This window comes from Drosophila biarmipes, chromosome 2R, assembly GCF_025231255.1.
Source record: "Drosophila biarmipes strain raj3 chromosome 2R, RU_DBia_V1.1, whole genome shotgun sequence".
NCBI lineage: Eukaryota > Metazoa > Arthropoda > Insecta > Diptera > Drosophilidae > Drosophila > Drosophila biarmipes.
In genome coordinates, this window is record NC_066615.1 from 17,340,314 (window position 1) to 17,368,309 (window position 27,996).

General features: G+C 40.5%; 2 protein-coding genes across 4 annotated transcripts in view; one reads left to right on the forward strand and one right to left on the reverse strand.

Moving 5' to 3' along the window:
* LOC108036342 (broad-complex core protein isoforms 1/2/3/4/5) overlaps nucleotides 1–27,996 on the reverse strand; it is a 56,186-nt gene that overhangs the window by 21,605 nt on the left and 6,585 nt on the right. The gene's annotated exons all lie outside the window — the stretch shown is intronic.
* On the forward strand, nucleotides 210–27,994 carry LOC122818205 (uncharacterized). 2 transcript variants are annotated; one of them, XM_044092406.2, is made up of 3 exons: nucleotides 210–659; nucleotides 9,852–9,970; nucleotides 10,046–10,328. In XM_044092406.2, the coding sequence occupies exons 1-3, from the start codon at nucleotides 454–456 to the stop codon at nucleotides 10,078–10,080; spliced, it is 360 nt and encodes a 119-aa protein (XP_043948341.1). In that variant the 5' UTR covers nucleotides 210–453; the 3' UTR covers nucleotides 10,081–10,328. The 2 variants fall into 2 exon arrangements, 1 of the variants encoding a protein (XP_043948341.1); XR_007764121.1 differs by lacking the exons at nucleotides 9,852–9,970; nucleotides 10,046–10,328 and adding an exon at nucleotides 27,650–27,994.

The window sequence follows — 27,996 nt, forward strand, 5'->3', positions numbered from 1 at the left end:
AAATATTTACTTTAATATCAATATGCAATATTCTAAAAAGAGTTCAAGGCTTGCTCCTATAAAGTTATAAATTGAATTGGGATTTTAAGTAGTTAAGAAAACAATGCAAATGTAAATGGTATCCACAAGTTATCTTTACTTAAACTGTTAAAAAAGAATCAGATTACAGTGATCAAAAAACTTGTATTTCTAATTCCAATCAATACAGAATATAATTCCAATTTCTTTAGACTTTTCTTTAAAGAAATTTAAGAACAACATTTAACACAGAGTTCCAGATGGTATTTTGATACTAACCGCACTTGTGCCTCCCAGTAGCCGGCGAACCGGCACAGTCAGCCCATCTCGTAGCGTTTGTTGTTTAATTCTCTGGGCCACAATTGAGTAATCAAGCGTAAAGTCGGAGTGAATGAACACATAAGAGGGCAAACGCCGGGCAAAGTGGCTGAAGCTATGGCTGCAAAGGATTTCCCCAAGAAGATGCAAAAGATACAAATAAAACAAAATAAGCACAGAGGAAAATCAAGAAAACCAGCTAGGGAAACCCGGAGGAGCACACAGACAGCAGTGGCAAGTGTCAAAAACGAGATGAAAAGCGCCAAAGTGACGACACAAAAAGCCATAAAGAGCAAGAAGCGACACAAAAGCAGCAACAAAATGTAAGACAAATCTTCAAGGACGTATGCCAAGGTAAACAGACACACATATGTAAGCCAAAGAAGGAGAAGACGACGCTCTGGGCGGGGGAGGGGGGCGAAGAGAGCGAGGCACAACAGAAATAAGTAAAAGTAGAAGAAGCAAGACGGCAAAAGAAAACGCGACCTGTTTGATGGCAACACACACACACACACACAGCGGGAAAAGGAGATGTGAAAAGCAAGTGTAGGAAAAACTCGTTTCCAAAACGTAGGGGGTGGGAGGGGGAAAGGGAAAACCCCCCACAATCAGGAATAACTCGAGTAACAAAATGTAGGTAAGTTTTATACCACCGTCCGTTTCTTCGCCTGCTTCGTTTTCTTTTTTATAAAAAGGAGCGCGTGTGTGTGTGTGGTGGGGGGCGGGGGGACATAAAATTTAATCAAAAGGCAAACGTTTGAAAATGTGCCAAAGAAGGAGTAAAAGGAGCAGGCGAAGAAGAAGGAGAAGGAGACGACGTGCGCGTAATGTGGAGTAAAAGCCAGTTTGATAACGGTCTATTTAGAGACCTCCTCCTCCGCCCTCTCTCCCCTTCCTTGGCCCTCTCTTTATAGCCCCTCATGTGTGTGTGTGTGCAATGTCTAGCCTAGATTTGCGAACATAAATTATGCAAGAAATGGAGCAGACAGCGAAGAGCAGAAGGAAAAGGAAGAGAGGCCAGCGGAAAGGAAGGAGCAAGCAGACTGACAAAGTCAAAGACAAGGTCAAGGTCTCTATTTCGCTCACTCCTCTGCCTCTCTTGCTCTCCTGCTTCCTCTTCGAGAGATAATAAGAATAAGAATAATAATAATAACAAGGAGCAGAGGGCCGAATAAGAAAACGTGTTCCATTAAACAGGTTCTCCTCCTTTGGCAAAATCTAATGGTGTCAGCCTGCCCCGAAAGGGAAAATTTTATGTTCTTCCACATTTTTACCTGCTCGGCTACCTGTTGCAGTCCGAAACTACGAGAAAAAACTGAAAGTCACTTCAAGGGGATCACAAAAGAGTGACCCTAACTATCCGAAACTCAACCCTCGAATACACCTGCACATAAGCAGATTGTAAAGTCAATGAGCTCAATTTATTTTGAGTCACCCCATGGTATTTATGGCCACAAGTAGGTGATGTAACCATAAAGGTATCCCAAAGAAACCATTAGAAATAGGGATAGTTCTTAAAACGAAATACCTGTCCATCTAAAAACTAAGAATAGGAGAGAGTTGCACTCAGAAATAGAGATTTATTGCAAGTTAAGGGATTAATAAACCCAGTAAAGGGATTTTTCTATACATTAAAAATCTATATGAATCATTTATCATCGGTGGTTTCTAACACTTGGGTGTGATATATATATTATAATATTTTCTATAAACACTATCTAAAATCCTCACTTTAAGTAAAAGACATTACTATACTAAAGTAAAACCGGTTCTCCTCACACAGAAAACCTCATATGGGTGGATAATTTCTTTATTTTCGAAAAAATACCTCACTTCTCCAAGAAACCACAAAAAAAGCAATTCTTAATTGTCATGGGAGCGTAGCTCAAAACGTTCTCTTTCTAATTCACTTCCCGCTTTTTAGGGTTTTCGGTTCGGTTTGAAATTTTCGTTTTTTTTTTTTGTGGTAATTAATTCTACGCACTTGCGCAACAATGTCGCCGCGTTCGCTATAATTTCCAGCCGAGTCCACGCACTGGATTTTCAAGGTCTAATGGGTTTGTTGCCGCCAAGCGAGAAACCATTGGCTATAATGAGCCTGGCCGAAGAAAATAATAATCATCATTGAAATAAATGATTAAATTGCCTTGCCAACAGTGCGTTTCATGAATACTGCGTGATATATATAGGGTTCTTGAAGTGAGAAAATCGAGAAAACTAATGATTATTAGGGCAGTAAAGTGTTTATTTTCGTTTACTTTACAAAAAGTTCAGTTTACAACGTACTACGTTTATAAAGAAACCTCCAAAAATCTTTAAACCGACTGTTTAGACATTTTATCAAACCCCTTATATTTTCGGGAAGCACTGTAGGCCTAATCTTTCTTGGTTCATTATTATAATTGTAGTCGCTGCTTAGGCCTATAGCTGGGAACAATCAACTTCTTGGCGATCTCTAGCACATGGGGAGGGTGGGGAAGTTGGCTTCCCATCCGGTTAAACTTAAGTTCAAGGCCTTCGATAGGGTCTGAAAGAAACTCGGCTTAAGTATTTGGCAAGTTTCTGTCGAGATTGATTTTGTATTTCATTTTTTTGCAAGCTCTGTGTGATTAATTAGTGTTAATTACAATGTCGTCCAGGCGATCGTTTCGCAAGGCTTGCTTAAAACCTTATACAATATCCCCCCATCCGAGGCGCACGAAATCAGCGAAAATCACAAATTGTAAAGCGATTACATAAGCCTTTAATATGAATGAATTGGGACTGTCCGAGGAGTCAGAGTCAGAGTCTGAGCTTCGCTTCGCTTCGGCTTCGGCTTTTATTTCAGTCTTACTTTATACTTTCATTGGTTTATGGCCGCGAGATGAGCTCATTTTTGTATTGAGGCAAGACCGAAAAAAATATGAATATTGAAATATAATATAGGGGCAGTTCGCTTGGGGTGTCATCATTAGGTTTTCTTGGTCTGCAAAGTTCTTTGAACTGAGTTGCTTAATGGTTTGATGGCCAAGAGGAAAAGGTTTCGAAATATGGTGGTGGAAAAGAAGAATGGGAGAAGGAATGGATTTCGAAACATTTCAAAACAATGAGATACTATATGAGAATATATATCAAATTAGATTGTTCTAATGATGAGGCTAAAGATTATGTTTCTTGTGAATCCTCTTCGGTCAGCCCCACTTTCCTCTGTGTAATTAGCTTTCTACAGATTCGAAATTGCTGAATCAATCACTTCAACTAGACAACAAAGTGGCCAACATATTGAACTGAAAGATCCAGAGGCATTAAGAGAGCAGCGCATCTGTGGCAGAAGTGGCAAATGCGGCAGCAGCAGCAGCAGCAGCCAGTGCAGTTGCAGACCCCATTGAGAAATAGAATGTGAACACATAACAAGTGCGTGCGGGGCTAAACACACTCGGGGATATACATCTGCACTCGATTTCTTAATTGAATTTGCTCTAAAGGCACTAAGCCAGCCAAAACCGAAGCACGAACGAGGCAAGACAAAAACGCATTAGGGGAGATGATGCTGGCGACTTTGCGCTAATAAGTTTATTATAAAATAATAATTACAAACCGAACTGAGACGGAGGGAAGTAAATAACGAGAAAGTCGCTTTTGCTGCTGCTGCTGCTGCTGCACGCTGATTAGCTTTGTGGACAACGCCGACTTGAGCCTCTGCATGCTGCATCTATACCAGAGTATCTATACATCTGTATCTGTATATCCACGGCTATTGCTGCACCCGTCGATGGATGCTGATTAGGCGTCAGTGGCAGTAGCAGCAGCAGTGGCAGCAAAGCGAAACCGAAATCAAACCAAGCACGTACTCAAAAGTGTTAATTGCAAATGTACCAAGAAGTAACGTTGGGGTTGAAGCGGTCTTGCAGTGCAGTTGCAGAGGTGCCAATGCATTGGGTATGTGGCACATGTTACGCTGTGGCCAAATACAGTGAACGCTTCCTTGGACGAATAGTCAGTGGTCATTCAGAAAGTCATTTTCATAGTCTATGCAACATACAATTACTAAGTTCAACCAAAAAAGTTTCTGTCCGCGAAAGTTTTGTCCGCAAAAGGTTTGTCTTTGTAGTTATGGGTTTGCGTATTTCCAATAATAGCCCTTGATTTTATATTTAGATCAATTAGATCTCAATTTGATCTTTACACTCAAGAGAACGAACTGCCTCTGTCCGCCTAAGGGATCTGTCCGCTTAAGAGTGTTGTCCGCTCAAGGGAATTTTCCGTCCAATCTATCCGCTTAGGAGATTAGGCCGTTTAAATGATCTGCTTGCCCAATGAGTTTGTCCGCTCATAAAGATTTTACTGCCAGAACATATTTTAAAGCAAATTGGATATCAGAGGTCAAAAGCGCAGGCGCAACTTGAGTTTTCCGCACTTAATGAGGAAATAGGGAGGCTCTGCGACTCTTGTACATAATTCGATGATCGGGAATTGGATTATGGTGGAGGATTGATGGTCAGAGGGGTCCCCAATTGGGTGCTGTTGGGGCGGGAGGTGGTCAGCGGGGGGCAGGGCACAAAAAGAGAGAGTGCCACACGCAGGCACAAAACAGAGGCGTCAACGAACCGGTTTGCAAAGGGTCGTCGTCGCGGCGAAGTCGCATACGCGTCAGCAATAATTAATCAATCAATAATTGAGGCAGCCCAGGCACAAAGGCACACACTCGCACTTAAACACACACACATTGAGTAAGACACTCGCATACACTGACAGAAAGACAAATCCAGACACCGAGTGAGAGAAACGTTCAACTAATGACAGGGCATACAAAATGGCCGACACATAAGCCCATTAAGTCCGAACAAACAGACATCCGGTGACCATCCATCGCGCAAGTGTTCGAAGGGAGGGGTCAGTACATACATAGACTAGATACGACCTTTCTTCAATGTGTGGTACATACAAGTAGACCGACCCCTCCAGAACCTTTCCAGACTGCCCAAAATCCATCCATAAGTCTGATTATCAGTGGCCGAATATAAAACCGATCAACTTACTTTCTTTGCTCTCTTCTTTCGGTTCTGTAACTTTTGCTTTTCTCAGGCACTGTAAGTTCAGTATTTTATATATTTTTTAAAATTCAGTATTTTTGTTTTAAAATTCTTCTTGTAGAATTGGTCTCCTTTTTTTATTATAATATTCGTTGTTGTTGCTTTTCTTATTTGAATATTATTTTGAGTTAAATTCAAGACTTTTTGTGTCTTATTCCTATACTTTCTTTAGTTGGTATTTTTCTAGAGATAGTATTTTTGCTATCGCTGCACTTTTTACTTGTATTTCGCGACGTTTTGAAACTTTTCGTTTTTCTTCTTTAATTGAAAATCGAAAACGGAACCCACATGTTTGGGCGGCGAAGACGAGCGAAACGAGGAGAAAACAAAAGCGTAGCGCACAGGTAAGGTAACGTTGCGACTGTGCATAAAAATCGAACTGAACTGAAACCAAAGAAGAGCAAGAAAAAAATTCCAAAACCCAAGTTTTGACGCTGCTACCGTCGCTGTCGCCGCCGCCGCCGCTGTTGCTGCTGCCGTCGCCGTTGTTGTTGTTGTCGCTGCTGCTGTAGTTGTTGTTTTTACCACAGTTGTTGTTGCTTTTGGCCCGCTTTACCTGTAGAGCGCTCTGCTGAATATCCAGAGAAGACCGACAGACCGACCGGCCAACCGAATACCGAAGACTTTCAACGTCGCTCGGTTTCTTTTCTGCGCTGCCGACGTCGACGTCGTGTGGTTAACGCCGCCGGCGGAGCGGCAACAACAACCAGAACGACGGCAGCAACAACAGCAACAACAGCAACAGCGGCTCAGCTTAGCGTGGCCCGTTCAGCTTGGCTTGACACACCGGCGCTCAGGTGCGAGCGGGATAGCCAATTGCCGCCGCCGCCGTCGACGACGACGATCCTCTTTTCATTTTGGCATTCGTGTGAGTGTGATTTGTGCACAGGTAAGTGGGTACAAGGTGTATCTGTGTGAGTCGTCCCTTAGGTAAGAAAAGAAAATGTGTCCAACTTCAGCGAACAGGTAGACCGCCGTCGCTCACATGCCGGTTGTTGTTGCTGTTGCTGCTGCTGTCGCCGCTGTTAAATGCCGCTCGTGTTGCTGCTGTTACTGACTTCTTCTTCTTCTTTTGAAGCTTCTGTTAGAGATGTTGCTGCTGCTGTCAATGGGGCTAATGCTGCTGATGTACTTTTTCATATTGCTGTTGTTATGTGGTTCATGTTGCTATTGGTTCTTCTGTTGTCTTGATTATTATTCATGTTTGTTGGGTGTTTTTCATATGATGCTGTAATTATTGGTATTGTTGATGTTGCTGCTTATATTTTGTATGCTTTTTATAAGGCTGATAACTTTTCATTGGTTGCTGTTGTCAGAGAGGCCAATGTTGCTGTTATTGTCGATCGAATTGCTATTCCAAACTATTGTTGATGAATTTTTCCGACTTTCTTCATATAACTTGCTGTGGTTAGTGTTGCTGTTGGTAATGTTGCTGCTGCTGATATCTCTAGATTATATATTTTAGTTGCTGCTCTTGGCATTCCTTATGTTGCTGCTTTATTTCCTATTGTTGCTGCTGTCAAAACTGCTCTTTTTGTTGTTAAATGCAATATGGGTGCTGTTAAAGATACTACTGTTGGTTTGATTAATGCAATGTTGCTTCTGCCATTGCAGCTCCTGCTAACAATGTTGCTGCTATCATTGCTAATTTGCAGCTGCTGCTGTTGCTGTAGTTTTCCTAAGTTAATCATGTTGCACCTAAGTTTGTTGCTGTTGCTTATGTTATTGCTGATATTATTCCATATATGTTGCTGTTGTTTTCCCTACAGTTGCTGCTGCTGCTGCTACTCTTTCCCTATGCTGTTGCTGTCGCCTCTGCTGATTTTGCCGGCGGCAGAAGCGACCGAGCGGCGTCGCCGACTTCGTTTTTGCGGCTTAAATGCGCACACATCCACACACAAGCACACTTCGAGCGGAATACTACTGCTCACACAGGCAGGCAAGCGAAAAACCAGCGCATTAGGGTGCCTCACCTTGTGGGAAGTAAATTGACTTCTGGCTAATACTCCACTCAAATAACAATGAAAAGTGTGGCAGCCATAAGCCGGAGTTTACAATCGGTGTTAATGAAGTCAAAAGGAAATCCCTAAGAAACCCAAAAATTCTTTTCAGAATTGCAGAGGATTAGGGATCTCGTATGGGCAATGGATATTTTTTAATGATCTGGAAAATATGATCCCAAAACCAGTTTTAAACTGCGACTATGATAGGGAGCTTCAGGATCTTCAAATTAAGACCTAGATTCTGAATTTGACTTAACCTAAAAGTGTGTTCTGAAAATGTACAGAATTTTACAAACAACCATATTTAGAAAAGTATTTATTTCTGGTGACCCAATCATTTGTTTTTATTTTTCTTACAGCATGATTGGATTGACTTCTTAGATTATAAAAGTCCAGTACATATTGAATTTCATTATAACTTCTATAATATTTTTCATTAACTTTGAAAAATATGAAAAAAAAAAACATTTTTAGGGTCACCAATTATTCACCTTGGGTCACCCTACTCCCCCAGCCCGCATACAGGTAACGTGAGGAAATAAAAACGGGCAGGCGTTTATGCATATGGAACGCAGACACATAAGCAGCAAGAAAGCATACGTCATACAGTGAAATTGTATGTGGAAAAATACGCGGCGACAGCAATAACAACAAACAATAACGAATGGCGATTTTTGCGCGTGAGTAATTTGTTGACTGAGTGTTGTGTTGTGTGTGGTGTTTTGAAAAGATGTGTGAGGCGGGGGGATATGGCATTTGTCCAGTTTTGTCTCTTGTGAGGCTTCTGCTGCAGGTATCCCAACGCACACACACTTGCCTCGCCCAAACACAGATACAAATCCAAGCCATACAGATACTAAGAGAAGATACTTTTGTATGGTGGTAATTATCGGTTTTCGATGCCATATGGCACAGGCGGCCGGGGCAAAAAGCGAAGAACACGAATCGAAACCGAAATCGAAATCGAGCCGTGTGTAATGGCCCTTAATTTTTGCATTTTCTGTGCCGGTGTTATATTCCACCCAATGTTGCTAACTAGACACAATTTCAACCCGCTGCGGATCGTTTCGAAACCCCCTGAATATGTATCTATATGCGATTGTCTGACGTTCTTTTTTTTTGGCATCATGGATACTAACTCAATTAGCACATCGTGTAAACGTGATGTGGGAACAACCGGCCAAAAGTCTCCCAGAGGCGCCTGCTCTTGAGACCTTGCCACAGTTTTTGGGATTTCGGTCTTTTTACTTCGTTTTCTGGCTGGCTGGTTAGTCGGCTGACAAACAAACAGAACCAAGTACACATGTTCGGGAGCTAAAATGCAATCGCCCGGTTCCAGGAAAACGCCAAACTGATCATGCAAACAACAAATATCAAGTCACCGCAGGCACACACTCACACACACCAGGCAAAAAGCACCAAAAACAACTTTGGGGCAAGGGTTGGGGATACGACACGCCCATGAAGTGAATGCCTCGGATGTAGTCCAGCGTTCAACAGGTAAATCTCCACTATACATACACTTATATACCATATCTGCCATATAGGTTTGTACATCTGTGGTTTTTTGGGAGTGTATCGCAGACCTCAGCGGAGGCCGAGTGTCCAGCTGCTTTCGTTTTTATTTTTTACGTCTGCGATTTTTATTTTTGACACGATTTTCTGGGTTTATCAATGGGGTTTCGGCAAATACACTTTCCAAATCGAAGGAAATAAGAGTAAAACTGGATCACGTTGAGTGGACAATCAATGCAAGTTATTAGCACAGTTCTGATACCTAAATATGTGTTTTAACTCTTAAAACTAGAGATCAGTATGCTTTGATATAGCTAAAAATGTAAAAATCTGTAGATCAGTGGTCAGTTGTTTCTCATTCAGCGCACATACGAAATAGTGCTGCTCGTTCTCTGCCGCCACACGTACAGTGTACAACGGTTGGTTGTACAACCCAACAGTGTACAACGGTTGAGTGGTTTTTCCATGCTTTGAAAACGTGCCTCAAAATTAGAGTATTCCCACATCGACCTGAACTCAATTGAGGAACAATATCTCCGCCCGTTCGCTGCATTGTGATTCAGCTTGCATTTTTGCGCATTTATCGAAAATATTTGCTCTGGCTCAGCAGCTTGGCTCATATTGGATTCAATTTTAGTCGTATCCGCTGCTGGCCATCGATGAGTGAAACTTACAGTTCATTTGCTGGCTTTACTTTTATATTTTTTGGTGTTGTTTTTATTTTTCGAATACTTGCTGGGCATTACATTGTCACGACTTGGCTTACCTGCAAAGAGAAAGATAGAGAGGGAAAATTGGGGTCATTAGTAAAAGGTTTTTCAGGTCTCGGGCTTACGAACTGCTTATGGCTAATTAGTGCAAATGTTTATAGATTTTAAATGAGTTTACCAACCGAGCGAGATGTAAATTTGTTTAATTTCCACAGCACGGCACTCAAAGGGAAAACCTTTGATGGGCAAGGCAGGCATACACCCCATAGCTATAACTTAACCCTCACAAAGGATATAGAAAAAACGCCATACCATAGAGAGAAACTAACTCTGGGTAAGAAATCCTGAAGCCTCAAAAGCAATTTTTAATTACAAGAGAACTGAAAATTTATGTGCGAACTTGGCGCAGGGAAAAAGAAGCTGAAAGAAAGCCGGGGAAATTGAAGGAGAAGGAATGCCTAGGGTGTGCTCTCTCTCTATATGGGAAAAGGAAAAAATCTGTGCAAAGGAAATCGACATGCAGATTAAAAGGAAGTTGCACAAACCGAATGGACAGGCCAAAGGGCGTGGTGGCGGCCCTGCGATGCTGGTTGTAGATTGCGTAGAGAAGAAGAGCCAAGCAAAGGCAGAAAAAATTCGATTATCTGCGAGAGGAAAACTGTAATTAAATCTATGGGGTTTTCCACACAGGACGCCAAAGGAAATGTGAGTTTGGGGTGTGGGCAGGGGCAGTGGCAGGGGCAGGGGCAGGGGGGCAGGGAAAAGGTGGAGAAAGTGGGAGAGTAGCAGAAAAAATGCAACGAAATCACGTAAAGCAAACTAATACCGCAACAAGGCGTGCAGATTGCACTGGAAGAACAAGAAATGCCAGGAGTGGGTGGGTGCTCCTGTCCCGCAAAGGGGGGCTCCGAAAAATGGGCGGTGGGCGATGGGTGGCGGAAGGATACAGCTGAGCCTGCGCAGGAACTGCTTGGTCCTTGGGCTGGGGTTTTGGGTCTTAGTCCGGGGCAGTGGTCTTTAGTGGCAGGGATTAACAGCGGAGCCAAATGGCATGAGCTTAGGCTCTCGGACGACCATTGAAACCATGATGATGGCACTGCCGTCACACACACACCACCTTTAAAATACTAAATACAAAAAAAGGGGGGGAAAAAAGAACTGGGAACGCAAAGAAGAGGCTTCATTAGCATAGGGGACAGAGGGCCCGCCCGAGAGTGCGAAAAGAAAGCAGGCGACGGGGGAAATTTCCTGGCGGAAATGCGAGCTCCAGACTTAAAGTTACCGTCAAAGATTAGCCAAGTTCCGCGGTTAACTAATGCCCAGGTTTAAAAAACGCATGATTTCATGTACTAAAGAGTTTACCTAAACGGAGGTAAGTAACAAAAATCTGGTAACGTGTTTCAGACCGAAAGTTACCGTCAATAAATAGCAAAGTTCCCTGGTTAACTGAGATCTAGGCTTAAAAATAACCAATATTTGTCAGAAAAAAGAATTGTAGTTAACCGGAAGTTAGCAAAATTTAAAAGTTATCTCAATCTTAACAAAAGGAACACCTTAAAGCATAGCAATGGATAATACTTAACCGATGGTTAGCCATAAGATATTGACCACTCACAATGAACTTTAAGTCCATACATCCAGATTGTTTTATCGATATATTGTCGCCAGCCCACTCTCAGACATTTTTTTGTGACTTGTCATATATACTCCGCTCTACTAGCTGCAATGTGGGCAGGGTATGGGCTTGGAAGAAAAAACAAAGCAATGTCGAAGTAGAGCGTTGCATGTGCGGCTTATGTACCCCAAACCCTCCTTGAACCTGCCACGCCTCCTTGCAAAACTCCTTCCATCCAATTGCCGCCTGGCTACAGTTGCGGCAAATGAACAAACGCCAAGAAGAATGCTCCTCACGCTGCTCCTGCTGCCTTCTAGTCCTGATGCTGGCATGGTGCAGAAAAAAGGACATTGTGGAACTAACAGGAAAAAAATGCCGGAAAAGGCATGGGTAAATGGAAAGAGGAGGAGGAGGTTGAAGCATAGTGTATCCTCTGGGCGGCGCAAGATGCCACTAACTCAAACTCAAAACTCGAGGCACCAAAACCTCCCGAAAAAAGCCACCTGAGCAACCTGCAACAACTTGCAGATACACAGAGAACTATTTCGACTTTGCTTCATTTGCTCAGTTGGCCACACTAAAATTGCTGTGTGACCATGCCAAATAGGACTAACTCTAATTCAGTTTGTTGGCATAATGAGTTTTTATTTTATTTCATTTATTATTTAAAAACGCAAAATGTCCTGTTAAACTAAAATGCAGATAAATAAACCTTAAATAATTTTAAGTATGATAAAAATCAATCAGTTGATTGGATTTCAATAGATTTCAAAATAAATATTTATAGTTTCTAGAAAATTATGAAACCCAACTGAATGTTTTTTTAGTGCCGGTGGGTGACGTGAGCCACGGTGGTTAGTTGGGTGGTGCTGAGACAGAAACAAAGAGGAGTCCTGATGGGGACAGGACAGCATTGGATTGGGGAGTTCCAGGCAGGACGCGCAGTTTGACTGCCGGAAATGAACATTGGAGTTGGGCCCTGGCTCTGTTTCGGTTTCTGGCTCGGATCAGGGGGATCTGGGAGCTGGGAGCTGGGATCCTGGGTGGTTTCACTGGGACGACTCTACAACTACTACGGCGACGACGACGTTGGAGCACAAAAGAAATTAATTTCATTTTTTCGCCCGCTCACTCTCTTTTTCGCCTTTCTTTCATTCTTTCCATTTCTATTGGTCCTTTTTCTCTTGTTGTGTTTGTCCTTGTTGCTTTGGCAATGTTTTGTTTTACCCTCAAGTTTGCTGCAACAAAAATTGCAAAGGAAAAATTTCTGCTAAACCAAACATTGATTGTCAGCTGGGGTGTGTGTAAAGATGAGCAACGACCGCACTGCGAAAAGCGTATTTATTTACCCTAAAAATGGTCTTAATAATACGAGAATTTTCGGCTTTAAAGACAAGGATAAAGCTTCAATATTATTAATCTTAGAGGTTTAATATCACTCAAAATTGTGTCCAAAACTATGCTACGATTTAATACTTCAAAATCCTAATGAAAATTTCATTGTTTTTCACTAAAAAAAAAGGGGGTTTAAATCGCGTAAACTATTATGTTGAATAAGATTAACTGTTTTATAAAATTAGTATAGCCTTCAAAAGCTAAAATACCTAACTTTCTATTGCGAGTTCAGCGATATTAATTTCGTTCACATTTTCCCTCTGTGCTGGGGAATAGAACACAAGCTGACCCAGCTGCCGCTTGTGCTGATGATGATGATGGCATTTCCCCAACTAAGGCCCAGAATAGTTAGCTAAGGGAGCGGGAAAATTGCACTTTGCATGCTGCCACTGCTGCGGGATGCAACAAAAAAAAGAACTGTGGAAAAAATGGGAAAAATTAAAACAAAAAGCGGCGAAGGAGCAGCCGGAGAATGCTGCGGCGCGGAAGTAAATGAAGATTCGCTTGGGCTATAAACTGTCTCCACACACAGATACAAAGAAACAACCATATACACAGGGACACAGGGCAGCATTTGAGTTACGGAAATGAAATGTCAGGGGGGACAGCGAGGGGAGTGCAAAAAATAGGGGAAAAAGAGGAAGAACAGCACTGGGAGCCTGGAGAATTGTCCCTTATGGGGCCCGATGTTTGTGAATGATGTTTCTTCCCTGGCTTGCCCGATTTTTTGCAGTTTTGGTTTCTTTCTCTAGTTGAGCTTCGTTTCCGTGGTGGACTTTTGCCTGCGTGAACTTCCGGTTACGTGCTTGGGCTTGCTGCACATATATACACCTCTATATTTCAGGTGTCCATATGTGCATATATCTTTCTCCATTTTTTTTCCCCCCGTCTCTATTTTTTGCAATTTACTAACTACTTTTACGCGCTCAGCTCTTGGCCAAAAACCACAGCATTTTCTCTCACCTTCCCCGTTTTTCCTTGTTTAGTTTACAAAATTACAACTGAAAGAAGCAACAACAACAGCACGAAAGCTGCCTTGCATTTTAATTAAAAATTCTTCAAAATTCGCTTTGTGCTTGCTTCGTGAATTTTCCATCCCCTTCTCCTGCCTCATTTCTCTTTGGCTCTGAACATTTCTCCCCTTTTTTTTAGCTGCTACCAATAATAATACGCTTGTTGTTGGCCATTTTGGTGCTTCTGATGCTGCATGCCACCCAAAAGTAGACCACATATTTTTAATTTGACTGCAGCGCAAGGATAAACGAGAAAATGTTGCGGTGAGAGCGAAAAAAACCTGGACATATCAAATGGTCAGAAGCTCCTGAAACCTGGGAGAATCAGGAAAGAGTTCAGGGCAGAAACTGCATGGCTTCCTAAAAAAGAGTTTCCTGTTTGTTAAACCAAACCAAGGACCCGTCTTTAAAGCTAATAATAATTTTGAATTGGTTACAACATTTCGTTGGAAAAAATAACCGATTTCCGATTGTACCATGTGATTAGAACAACATTTGTTCCCTAAATGGTATAAGATTGTTGCAGATAGTCAATAAGAATGATGATTATAATGGTATCTTTAGAAATAGTAAATGAAATTTAAGGCTTTATCTGAAGGATAGATTCAAAGGGTGGATTCTATTTAAGAGACTGAGTCGCTATTCTAGTTAAAAAGAATGATACGTATATTTCTGGATAAATTGATAGAGGTAAATGCACAAAATACTATTTAAAAACCTATTTAGGATTTCCACATTCAACATAAAACAACAAAAACTTTCTTATTTCCTCTAAACGACAAGGTTGTAGCGTAAGCTTTATATCCTTCATAGAGCATTTCGCTTATTAAAAAGAGGTACAAATGTTTTCGGGTAGTAAAAAAAAGGTTTCTACAGGTAAATACAGTTTGAGTAAAATATTCAAATATCTTAAACAGTAACATATGTACAATGTACATATATAAAAGATAAAAAACTATCTTGTGAACAAACCCCTACATTTTAATTTAAGTCTACAAAAATACGGATACAATTTAAAATTCACAAACTAGCCTTAAATACCGAACGTTAAGCCAAAATCACCATTACACCGCCAGGGGAATCCCAGCTTAAAGGGATTCCCCCCATTTCCACACTTTAATAACTTGCAGTAAAGTGCGAGGCGAGACGAGACGAGAAGAAATGTTAGCATAGGTGAGAAAGGAGACGTAGAGAGAAAAATCGCAGCTGTCAAGGAGTTGGTGGTGTTTGGGGTAGTATTATCAAAATACATAATAAAAGCGGGGGGAACGGCGGCGGAAAGCAGACGGTGGAAAAACATATGAGAGCTTGCACGAGGTGCTCCCAGCGAAAGGGCAAACGTAAAGAAGACGAAGCAGCGGGACAGGCAAAAGAAGCAAGAGTAAAAGAAGTAACGGGACTCAGCAGCTGACTGACGAAAATAGTACGCGACGATAGAAAATGCGCTCGTGTGTGTGTAAGTGTGGGGGGCGGAGGATAATAAAAAGGGGGGAAGCAGGAGAGATGGCGGGATGCGGATAGAAGGAAACAGAAATCAGCCGCTTAAAGCAAAGCGGCCGGCATTTTTATTATTATTTTATGTTATGTTATGTGGCCTTGGTTCGCTTTTTCCGCTTTTTGTGTTTTTCCCCTGCCTTTTTTGCCTCTTTCACACTTTACTTTTATTTACATTGTGCGCAACGTCGCTATTTTACTACTCGGTCACATGAGGAGTTCGTCTTTTCTTTTCTTCTCCTCGCCTCCTCTTTGTGCTTTCAATCTGACGGAACGCGAGTGTGTGCGAGTTTTTGATTTTCGCTCTTTTCGTGGCTTTTATTTTGATTCAAGTACTTTGAAAACATTGCCGCAGGTCCAGCGAAACGCTCTCGTTTTTTTCAATTTATGCTTTTTATTGCCTACTTTCAGGCGCTTAGAAAAGCGAATCCTTTTCCCTTGTTTTCTAAAACTAGGCGTGTTCGAAATGCAAATGAAGTGTCCTTTGTGAAAAACTTCGGCATTTCCACAAAGTGAAAAAATATGGAAAGATTGATGGTGAAGAATAGGAAAAAGGAAAAACATCTCAAAGGATCACAGTACTTCACAGCAAACTAAAAATTTAAAGGTGGTTTAAGAACCAATTTTCTGTCTATATCTTAGTTATATTTATCTATATCCAATTTTTTACTACTTCTGAGAAGGAAAAGGAAAAACCTAACACTTATTCTATATATTATTCTAAAACTCCTTTTTAAAAACTTCCTTCAGACAGTCGACAGGTCGATATATTTTTTCTAGGTTTTTAAATCAACAGACCGTAAAAACATATTACTCTCCAGATTAACTCATATCCTTGTCCTCAACTATCAGTTATTGGTTTAAAACTTTATTGAATGCCTGTAGCTAAGGATTTTCTTGTTCGATTCAAGAACCCCGCTCGATAAAGGGACCAAATTTTTCAAGGGGTGGTCTCTTCCACATAAATGGATGAAAAAAAAATTGGGAAGGAGGCCTGTCCAATGAAGCACGGCGAAAATGGGACGGTCGGCAAAAAAAAAAGCGACAGCAAAACTTAAACCTTTTTCTTTATATAATATGCCCCTAGACCGTCGGTCCACACAAACAAACAACTATATACCATTCCGAGACAACAACAATTGTAATCTATATCTTTGCAGTATAATAACAACAACAAGCCCAGTTTAAACGTGGCGAGCGGAAAAAAAAAATACTTCTATCGAGAAAGGGACGAAGACGAAGAGGTTCGGTCCGAAAAAAAGAAATATATACACTTTTGGGGAGGGAAAGGCATCACGAAATCACTGGGTGTGCCCGGTGGTTCGGTGCTCGAGGTGTGGGATTAGTTGAGAAATAAAAACCCGAAGCCAAGCCAAAAAAAAAAAGGAAAAAACTGCTGATGAGTTGGAAACGTACCCGAAAAAAATCGGTTATTTAGTAGTTGTGTGGGCGGCACTGGGCGAATATTTTTCTCCTGCGGATTTCTCTGTTGTTTTGTTTCTTTCCCTCCCCTTTTTTTGGGTGTGCTTCGAAAAAAATTTGAAAAAAACGAGAAATTAAAACAAGGGACCTTTCCATTTGGCACCAATGAGAAGGAGAGTTCTTCCGTTTCCTTCTACTGGGTTTCCTTTTTTCCTGCCAAGCAAGCTGCTGACTTTTATGTAATTATATAGCATTGTTCGATGAATGCTATAGGTGAGAGAAATGGCGAAAGGTGGGGGCAGTGATTGGTGGTGGTGGCGATTCGCAGGGAAGAAAAAATAAATGCAATCGTTTGAAATTTGAATTCCAAGTGGGAATTGTGTAATGCATGGGACATACACATAGTATTGTGCTGTTTGTCGGGGGCGACGAAGAAAGAAAGGAAAATCAGATGAAGTTTTGTGCAACATCCGATTGTCGGAAGGACACTTCAGATCTCAATGAAATTAAACACTTTTTTGCTCTTTATTATGGTACATTTGAAGTTGTTAAGTGTACACCTCATATACCATTTTAAAAACCTATAAACTATGCGATTTTTTAAAGTAATCATAAGAAAATAATCACAAATGCATTAAATGCATGTTTCCTACAAGATTTGAGAGCATCCCGTTTCATACTGCACAACCCGCAAAAAAATTCCTTTCATTCGGCAAATAAAACCCGAGTTTTCTCCACTTTCCCCGCAGTTTTTCACAGAAAAAATACACATTTTCCCCAGAGGGGGGCACCAAAAAATGTAAAGCATACCTGGAGGCGGCATGGCGGTAAACTTTAAGCGGCTTGCCTTTGCCATAATTTCAGCTTAGAAGTTTATTTATTTCTATTATCTGATTTGACTGCAGGATTGCCCCGCGGCGGATCTTTTTCGGATACTTTTTCGCTGACCTGCCGCTGACTGTGATTGATGTTGTTGCTGCCGCACCGATCGATTAAAAAGCGGCCAGGGGCGGGGGGCCGAGAAAATAAAGAAAAGCCATAAGCTATGGAGAAAAGCGCCCAGTGAGGGAGACAAAAGTAGCACCCTTAAAAGAAATGGCGAGGCCCTGCCGGCCGAGAACGCAACAAATAAAAGGAGAGCAATGAAACGAAAATGCCTGTCCAGTTGTTTTACATTTTCTTGTGATTTTCTTGAGTAAATTTTCGCCATTTTCCAGCGTTGGGGGGTTGGTCGCCTTTCCACCCGCTTTTTTTTCAACACCCACCCTCTTTCTCTGCCAGCGACTCATTTAAGCACTAAAAAGAAATTAAGAAGTAGCAAATGAATGCAGGGAAAAATGTAAAAAACTCCCAGCAAGAAATGGGAAAAAGGGAATGGAATAAAAAAAAGGAAACAAATTGAAAAATATAAAAATCACAGCACGGAAATACCCTGATTACGCTATCTGTAACTGTGTGAGTGCGGCGCAGAGGGGGGCGGAGCCATAAGCCGCCCTACGCCACCCCCGGCTCAACCCCTTCCCCGGCTGTATACACCCCTCTTCTCCACCAGCTGCAGAAACAACAACAACCAGAGCCGCTCAATAGGCTTGTGATAAGCAGAAGCGATGCTTGAGCGAGTCTCAGCCGCCCCCTGCCTCCCTGCTGCCCCAAAAAGTGCACCCACGCCCAAAACCCCACATGGCAACGACTCGGACCCGACTTACACTCTAAAAATAGTTCCATTATCTGGGTAAGTATCCCTAAAGTTTACAATACCCATAAAAATAAAGGAAGGTCTCCTATTGAAAAAAACTACCCTGCATTTCTAAAGGTTCCATTATCATGATATAATTCAACATAAAAGAATTTATTATTTATTTTTTATTAATTTTTAACAATAATGTTAAAATTTTAATAATATAGTACGTAATACTATTTCAGTGTTGGCTGTGGTTCAAAGAGTTACTCAGAGTTATTAATATCTGAAGATCTAGTTCCAATATTTGATATAATATTGGAGCTTGAAAAGTTTGAGAATTAGGATCAAATATTATAAACCAGAACTGCTTTTTAAATGCTTACATAAATACCAAATCAAAGAATATTTAATGTAAAATGTGTAATTGAAAGATAGTTTTTGGGTAAGAGTTATAAGACTCGTTTAAAACTAAAATATATTCGAAAACTTGGGGCAACTCAAAACACCAAATTGGATTGAAATGCCTTCAGGATTATGGGGATTTGGAGGACTTAAGAAGGATTTCAAAAGATATAGGAGATATTCATGGTAGTTTCAGTTATTTACGATTATATGGATTTATTTGGAAGCATTTCAAAACATATGGGGGATTTCCATAGTAGTTTCAGTTCCTTAGGATTATAGGGCTTTGTTTAGATGTGATTTGATATATGATGGATACTTCAGACGATATATGGTTGATAACCCAGTAGTTCAACTTTATTTCCAGTGCAGGGAGGGCTCCATGGTTGGGACGCTGTTTGGACTTGATAACCCGCCATTGTATACAAGTGAGGCCAAGTCGGCGCATAATCGTCGCCGTCCTCGACGGTGGGCCCTCTCGTGGAAAATCTCGGGATGGCCATGGATAGGGCGAGGGCTTTTGGGGTCATAGTTTGCCAGGCCTGCTGGCTCTCCTCTTTCTTCCCCCGAGCGCACATCTGCTCATCTGACTCCGCCCAGAGTGGTCACAACTTGCACTTGCTTGGACTTTATCATTTCAAAGGCCTTTGTTCTTATATCACTCCCATCATCATGGCCATCGAGTTTTTGTGCTTAAACTCTACGCGATCATTTCCCCCCTGATTGGCCTTCCCTATATAGGTATATGCACTATATGTATAGAAAAGGTGCATAGTTTTGTTTTAACCACTTGGCGAACTTTGGCGCTGCTTGATGTGTGAACTTTTCTTTTTTGCCAGTTGCCGGACTGCAATCGATGGGAGCTGCTCGTCGAGGCAACTTCGAGTAGTTTACTCGAGTGGAAATGCGTACTCCAAGTTCAGCAAACAACATCAAAGCAGAGCCATGCTGCAAAAACCTTGATTTCCTTGCTACGAGTAGGTTTAATTGCTGCCGAGTTTAGCAGGGATGAACAAAGGGAAAACTATACCAAGGAATCTTAGTGATGATGTGGTGAACGATATGGTACTCCATACACATTATAAAGTGGGTTGATAGTTTAATTATGATCGTTAAAATTGTTCGGAAAATGAATTCCATTGAAAATACCATTGAAAGTAATACCCATTACATGGTTTTTTTGAACTCGATATAAAAATGTAAGGTATAAGGTACTCTATGAAGTACAATCCTAACTTAACGTCAATTAGAAAACAATACTATTATTATTTACGTTAGTATTTAACGTTAACAAAATGGTTTTATTGTTTTAATACCCATTACATAGTTTTGAAAATATCATTTTTAACTCGATATAAAAATTTAAGGTATAATACAATCCTAACTTATTGTCAATTAGAAAACAATACTACTATTATTTAGTGTTAATTGTTAATGTTAATAAAAAAAATATTTGGAAATTAGTGCATTTTACCCAAATGGTTTTATTGTTTTAAAGTAATACCCATTACTTAGTATTGGAAATATCATTTTCAGCTCGATCAAAATATATAAGGTATTTCATAAAGTACCATCTAACTTATTGTCGTATGGATAACAATAATTTAAGTACAAATACAATATTTAAAAATATTAAGGATCGAGTGATTCATTTCTAATAATTTGTACAAAACACACTTAAAAAACATCATAAAATACTTTGTTCTCGGTTTTCAAGAGTTTCGATTCAAAGATTATGTGATTTTTTTGATTCAGCACACCGATTCCCAAGTTGTTGCCACGTTTTGTATTAATTTTCCAAAATGAATAATTAGATTTCCCCAGAATTCTATAGCCGGTTCAATAACTTGGCTCCTAATTGGCCACCGATAAGGGCGGACCCTTGGAAATAAAGTTGGGCCACGCGAAAGTCCATTTTGGGTGCGCCCAAGCGAAGGAATCCGTCGAAATTTCTACAACAGTTATTTTTCCTTCTTCATTTCTTATTTCTCTTTTTTTTGTAAGCTTTTGTTTCGTTATGTCTCAGTTTTGCCGTTATTCTGATGGTCGCTAATTGCGAGCGTGTGTGTGTGTGCGTGCGAGGGTGTGTTTTCTTGCACTGTTGTATTAGTGAGCGGGGGGAGGGGGGGCCTAGGTATATCTAATTAATGGCATTATTTTATGTGGCCTAGCCCTAAAAAATACGAATATTCGAGTACAGGGAGGCGCAGAAGCGCCCAAAAGCAGGCAACGAACTTGAAAAGGTTAATTTTTTACCTTGATCGCAGGGGGTAGTGTTTAGTTATTCCAGAGGACCAAGCCTAGTAGATTTTTGTGCTTTTCCTTCGCTTTAAAGTTGACAAATTGTAGTAGTCGACGTGACGGAATTAATTTCATACAAAAAACGGTTTGTTTTACCCAAAATCAAATTAGAGAAAATCATACAATATTATCGTGTTAATTAATTGATTAACTAATGACAACAAAGTGTAGTATTTTTTTGATGTAGGACGCAATCGTTGCGATAAGTAGAGAGATTATATGTGTGCGGTTATATCTCCTTTTAATAATGTTTATCAACACGTGGCTTCTTTCTTTGTTATTCCTCGTTTTTGTGTTATTTGCTAAAAAGGAAACTGAAATCAATGAGAGAGGAGTAAACAAATAGAGCGCGAGAGCCAACACACGCGAATCAGGCGACCAAAGGCGAATGCACAAAGAAAATACGGTATTAAAATTTATAATCATAAATGCGAAGAGGCGCAAGTATTTGAATTGTTTGTTTGTTTGTGTGAGGGAATGCCATTTTACTACGTAATGCAAAACGTAAAGCTTTTCGTTTTCTTCCTCCGTTTTTTTTTTTTGTGAATTTTTTATGCAGCCGGCAGTTTGCAAAGAGAGAGAGTGATAGAGAGCGGGAGAGCGCGCGCGAGAGCAGGCTACACAAACTAACGGGATCAGGTGGGGAGACAGTGAGAGAGACCGAGTTTTATTTTCAGCACATGTGAGTTTTTTTTTAAACTTTTGGTTTTATTTGACACTGGTTATAAAATGTTTTTAGAGTTTTTTCTTGGGATTTCAACAGTTCTGTGCCTCAGGCTTTTCTTTCGAGTTTTTTCAAGAATATTTTCTGCTCGCTGTATTTTTGGTTATCGCGTTTTCAAGACCGTTTTAATTCCGATTGTCCGAGAGATCGAAAGCGCGAGACCCACCGACTACAAATACAAATGTTGTCTGATGGCTGGCGACGCAGCGCTTGGCAGAATTGACCGTCGTCGTCGCTGCCGCCGCTGCAGAGAAGAAAGAAGCAGAAGAAAAGTAGAAGGAGGAGGAATATAAAAAAAAACAAAATAAAACAGAAAAAAAGTATCAGCAGCAGCGGCAGCAAGAACAACAACACAAGAAATCTCACTCAGATCTATCCCTCTCTCGCTCGCTCGCTTGCCGGTTTGCATTACATACATGTGCGACAGAACGATGAACGATGATGATGAACCGAATTACAAATAAAAAGAATGATGCCAAAAGACGACGACAACGCCAGCGATTAGCAAAAGCAAAAGCAAAGGAGCAAAAGCACTCGCACACACACACACACACACACACACACACCTACCCACCCACACACACACACATATAGCATACATAGCGGTGGCGAAAAAAAATCGGTCGCAATCGGAAAAAAATGCAAAGGCAGCGACAGCGGCGACGGCGGCGGCAGAACTCTCTCTGCTCTGCACATAAAAAAAAGAAATAAAGAGAAGACGAAAAAATAAAACATAAGCAAGCTCACACACACCAGCTCAGAAAAGTGCTCAAGCAGGCTGGAAAAAAATGAGAAGAAACTTTGAGCCTGAGCGCCAACTGACAACAACAACGGCAAAAAAACTGCGGGCAAGAAAGCCGAGAAAAAAATTGAGGCACATCACGCGCACAGTGGGTCAATCCATGTTTTGTACAACACAAAAACTGTAATTTCAGAAGCCTAACATTTTTGGAAAGCTTTAAAGTATAAACTTTTTTTTGATTGTTTTTCGCTTGCTAAAATACGTTAACTTAATTTTTCTTAATTAGTTAATCGGCGCGTATAATAATTAGAATTTACCCAAAAAGTGAATAAAAACAGTAAAATTAATATCCTTTATATGTAAGTATTTATGTACTTTGGATATTTCAAACGTCACGTGAAAACCACAGACTGAGGTTTGCACTTGCTAAAAAAATCTCACTGAAAACAATTTGCATTATTGATGAGGAGAACACATTTCTTAACCAACATGTTTGGGGAAGAGAAGAAAGAGGAAGTTGAAAAAGAAAAAGTTAAAAAAAAATCCGAATGAGTGCAAATGATACATAGAGCAGCCCACAGTACATAGCACCCTTAGAAAAATGACCAGCACACTGACCATCTACAGAAGACCCCACCTTCCGAAAAAAACATACACCCAACGTAGAAACCGACTCAAACTCAGACTTCCGACTCGCGACGCCCATTAACTGGAGATGAATTCCCATTCTCAGGACCCCATGATTTGTGTTTGGGTGTCGCGTAGACATTTCTCCCCATTTTCCCCAAGAACACCAAACCAGGAGCAAAAACAATGGGAACAGATGAGCAGCAAGGAGTAAAAAAAGTAGAATTGTTCAGCAATTGATGGAAGAACGAACATGGTTGTTGTTGCTGTATTTCAGAATAGCCATAAGCGAGAACAAGCAACATGGATGTAAAAATGGGTGTGGACATTGCGCGGATGAATTGGAAATTCGAACTGGGTCCAATGCCGTCCTAATTGGAAGCCGTTTCTGCACCACGGTCAACGCAAAGTCGGGAAATTGCATTTTCCTTATACAAAGCAAAGATGAATCTATAAATCGTTTTCAAAAAAAATTGCCAAAAAATTTAAAAAAAAATGTTCTTTATATATAACTGAATCTCAATAAAATATAAAAATGTTATAAAAAATCGAATATTTGACAACTTAAATTTAAAATTCAAAAAAATAGATATAATTATTTTAAAGTTTGTGATTATTCCGAATATTTATACCTTATACTAAATACATATTTACATATTTGTTGGTAATACTTTTTTATATTGAAATAGTTAAATATATGCGTTCTGGAAACTTTTGTACATTTTTTTGTAGATCCTTAAATATCGATTTAAAAATCGCTTACTTAATCTGTCATCCCGGCCCACTGTGCGGCAAAAACAATGCACGTTTCGTGAGCCGCAGAAAAAAATCGCGCTCTCTGGTCGAAGCAGCAACAACATGAACAGCAAGGAGCGCCAAAAGCGAGAGGAGTGTGGGTAAGAAGAACGCCGAAGACAAGAAGCAGGACGAAAAGTTGAACAGGGAAAAAAATCCTGATGGAACTGGACAGACGCAGCGTCGTCCGCTAAGGGGGGTGGGTGCCATGGAGGGGGTCATGGGGCTCTAGGGGGTTGACGCTACGACTTGGACTGAGAATGAAAGTGTATGGGCAGTCTCCTTCTGTGTGTGTGTGAGCAGCGGCCATTGTTGGGGGCACTCTCACACAGACACACACCCATAAAGGCGGGCAAAAAAATTTTTTCTTTGCGCTTCACTCAATTTCGATTTTTTTTCTTTTGGTCCGTTTCCTTCGAAAAGTTCAAAGTTGCAAGCGCGCTCTCGCTCTTTCACTCAGCATAAAAAAAACGTAATTCTGTTTGCAAGAAAGAACGAAAGAAAAAATCGGAAAAAATGCAAGCCAAGTGGTTCAGACAGTGGGAGTGGGAAAGAGCGAGAGTGAGCGAAAGAGTGCGAGTGCGGGTGGTGTTGGACCACCCCATTAACTGATGTCCACCTTATTCCCCGTCTCTGTCTTGTAGTTGTCCGTGTGTCTGTGTCCGTTTCAGCTGCTCACATAGTTGGCCAAAGATAAAGGTAAAGGAGCGAGGGAGAAGGAGAGGGGTACACAGAGAGAAAATAGGTATTGAATTCGAGATGGACTTCATTAGCATTTACAAATATTAAGTTTTATAAAAATCTAAAATACTTTTTTTATTTTTGTAAAGGACATTTTTTTTTGCAAATTATATACAATTTGCAATGCAACTGTGGGTATTGCTATTTCCTATTTTGAAAATATTATTTACACAATTGTAAAAGTGTATAGAACATAATATGTGAATACTACAATTTTTCCCGTGTAACACACATGCAATGAGGCCAAAAGTGGGGAAGGCTGCGAGTGGGTGGGAGTGAGAGGCACGACTCATTGGGAAGACCCTCAAGTGTTGGCATGCAAAAAAAAACGAAAAAAAATCGCAGAAAAAAAAACAAAACAAAAAATACATAGCAATAAATATAACCAAAGCACATGGCGTGGCAGACACATGCATTTAAAAGTGGCGGCAGTGGGGGGCTAAGGGGTCTGAAGGGGGCTAAGGCAACTGGCAACACTAAATCATCTGTGCATGTGTGCGTGCGCTGGCTGACCACGTTTGCTAAAAGCATTAAAGCAGCGCCAGCATTAATTAACGCTTAGCGAAAATCGAATCTGAGCTTAACCCCAAAAGAAGAGAAGGAAATAAACCAAGTAAGAAGTATGGCAACGCTGGGGTCAACCGGCGTGTGGGTGCGAGCGGGATAGCCAGCATGGGGGAGCGTAAGAAACCGTTTCTTGGTGCGCCTTTTGTTCTTTTTTGGGGTGAACCTTATTCACACCAAAGGATCCAAACAACTAATTGTTTTTAAATGTTTCTACAGAGCAATTACAAAAACCACAAACCTTATCTAGGCAGGAATGCATCTTGAATGTGGACAAAACTTTAGAAAAAAATTGGAAAAACCGTAAAAAGGTGGCAATTTAAACAATTAAAAAAGTACTTATGTAAGTATAAAGAGCAAGAATAAAGAAGCCTACCTTCCCAAACTTAAGCATACAATTAAAACTTTTAATAATGCGTGATATAACAACAATTTCCTTTTATAGTTTTTAACTTAAAAATTAATTTTCCTTAGTAGCTTCCAGCAGAAGATCCCATTAATATTTTAACTAATTAAGCTGACTTTGTAATTCATTTTGGTAGTTAAAAAGTTTGCACAAGAACTCATATTCTTGGGCAGTCGCAACAACAATGAGTAAGTTTGGCAAAACAAAATTGTTTTATTTTTTTTTCGCCCGTTTGGGAACACTCTACTGCATATTGTCCAAAAAGTACGAAAAGTTTGGGCCTCCCTTCCCCCCATTTCCACTGCGATTTTCCCTTCCCGCCCATTGCCAAGCTGAAGTCCGTACAACAACATTTTTCAAGGCGAAATGGACGCGCCAAAAAAAAAGGGGGCACCACACACACTCACACATAAGAAGCTCGAGAGCAAAAAAAAATATCCCCAAAAAAACACACACACACACACAGGGAGTACGCACCAAGACGAAAGCTTCGGCAGCGCCAAACACACACACACAGCCAAACAGAAGTTGCGGTTGAAACATACAAAAGTACAAGGCCAAATACAATAACAACAAGAAGGAGCGGCGAAAATAAAAATGGGCGAAAAAAGAACGTAATACATAAAGTGAAGGAGAAGGAGTTGGAGGAGGAGGAAACTCCAAGAACATGTGCAGAAACAACGGCGACAAACGAAAGAGATACAAGCTGTAGTTGTAGTTGTAAAAGTCCCCACACAAAAAAAAAGAAAAGTAAAAGAAAATAGAGGCGCAAAAAAATTCACCAACTTGTGGAGGTTAAGGGGGGGCGGCTTGGGGGCGGGTGGTGGTTGTACAGATGGCCGGCAAAACTTTTGCAGCGAAAATATAAAAATGGAGCGCACGTCTGTGACAAAAACAACAAAAGTAAAAAAAGGTGGATGAGGCAGAAGGGGGTGGTGGGTGGCGGGGGTAAAGAGAGCATGAATGGGAAGTCGACGTCTGCCAGTCGCCGCAAGAAGAAGAAGAAGCCGCGGCGGAAGGAGGACTTTGTATGAGTGTGTGTGTGTGAGTGTGCCCGAGTGGGAGAGAGAGAGAGCGGGTGGAAATGGACCACCGTATGAGCATTTTTTTCGTTTTCGCTGCCCCCCTTTTTAGCTTGAGTAATTTTTTATTTCTCAGCAGCGACGGCGACTTGAGTGCGAAGCAAGTTGAGCGCTCGCTTGTTTGCTCAAGCAAACAGCACTGGTCGTCGGCCGTCACACCGGCCGCCACTGTAATGCGGTTGCTGTCCCCGCTTAAGTGGTTGCTGTTTAAATAAGTTAATGCTAACACTTAACAGTGAAGCGAGTTTTCGCTGTTGCAATTAACATGACACTTTTTTTTTTGACATTTTAAATATTTAATTAATATTATTTATTTAGTCCGAATATGTTTATGACTTATTTAATTTTTATCATTCTACTTCTACTTTAATATAATGTGTAATAAATATTGTTATGATTCAAAAATTGAAAACGAAATTTGCTGAGAAAGACAAACAGTGTTGGTAAAGTACTTTGTTTTAATATACCTTAATTTTGTTACTTATTTGATCATATCCCTTTACGAAATAAATGAATAAAACAGAGATAAATAGAAACAAAACTACATTATTATGAACTGAGGTAAACCACTTGTTTATAAAAGTCGAAATTATTTTTTTCCATTTTTTTTCCAAAGACATATAAATACATATAGTGATTTTTAAGCGTAAGGTAACCTAGTAATTTATTTTGAAAATGAATCTGCTTTAATTGGAAATAAACGCGAATTCTTCAGTACAAGATGTGCCAAATAGCCTTTTTTTAATTTCTAAAAAACCCGATAGTAGCTGTTTTTTTTTACAATTATCATCTTAAAAAATAAGGCACCCCATGGTTAGCATATAAACCATTTTTCGACCCCAAAAAAGTTAAATATTAGCCCAATTTCAAGTACATTAGCATTCTCAAATCGGTCAATCAATACTAATTGCCTTTTAAATGAATAAGTAACGCATCAGGACATGAAATGCTTTCGCTGACCGATCCAATTAGTTTCAGAATTGATTAGCCTAATTTAATTTTCCCACAGCCCTTTCGACCTGTCCGCTATTATGGCCAGAAATCGATGCATTTGTAGAGCTACAAGGTGCACAGGGCATGCAAATCAATATTAATTACCAGTTGCGGCAAGAACTACAGCCTGAGGGCTTTCCATATCGATATGAAAAGCGGCAACATTTCCCCGGTAAATGCTCGGTGGTATAGTGCTCCATAACAATCGTATAGTGGAAAGTCTATGTGCCCGGAGCAACATCGGCAGCAACAAGAATTAATGAAGCACACAAATGACAATTACAATGGGGCGTTGTCGTCGAATGCAAAAGCAACAAACGTGCACCGTGAGAAAAGTTGAGTCATTTTTAATGACTATCAATA

Bases quoted from the DNA above. Each gene is read 5' to 3' on its own strand.
- LOC122818205 (XM_044092406.2), top strand. From the start codon at position 454: ATGGCTGCAAAGGATTTCCCCAAGAAGATGCAAAAGATACAAATAAAA. The intron at 660-9,851 runs GTAAGACAAATC...TAATTTCCACAG, and splicing joins CACAAAAGCAGCAACAAAAT to CACGGCACTCAAAGGGAAAA. The intron at 9,971-10,045 runs GTAAGAAATCCT...AACTTGGCGCAG, and splicing joins TAGAGAGAAACTAACTCTGG to GGAAAAAGAAGCTGAAAGAA.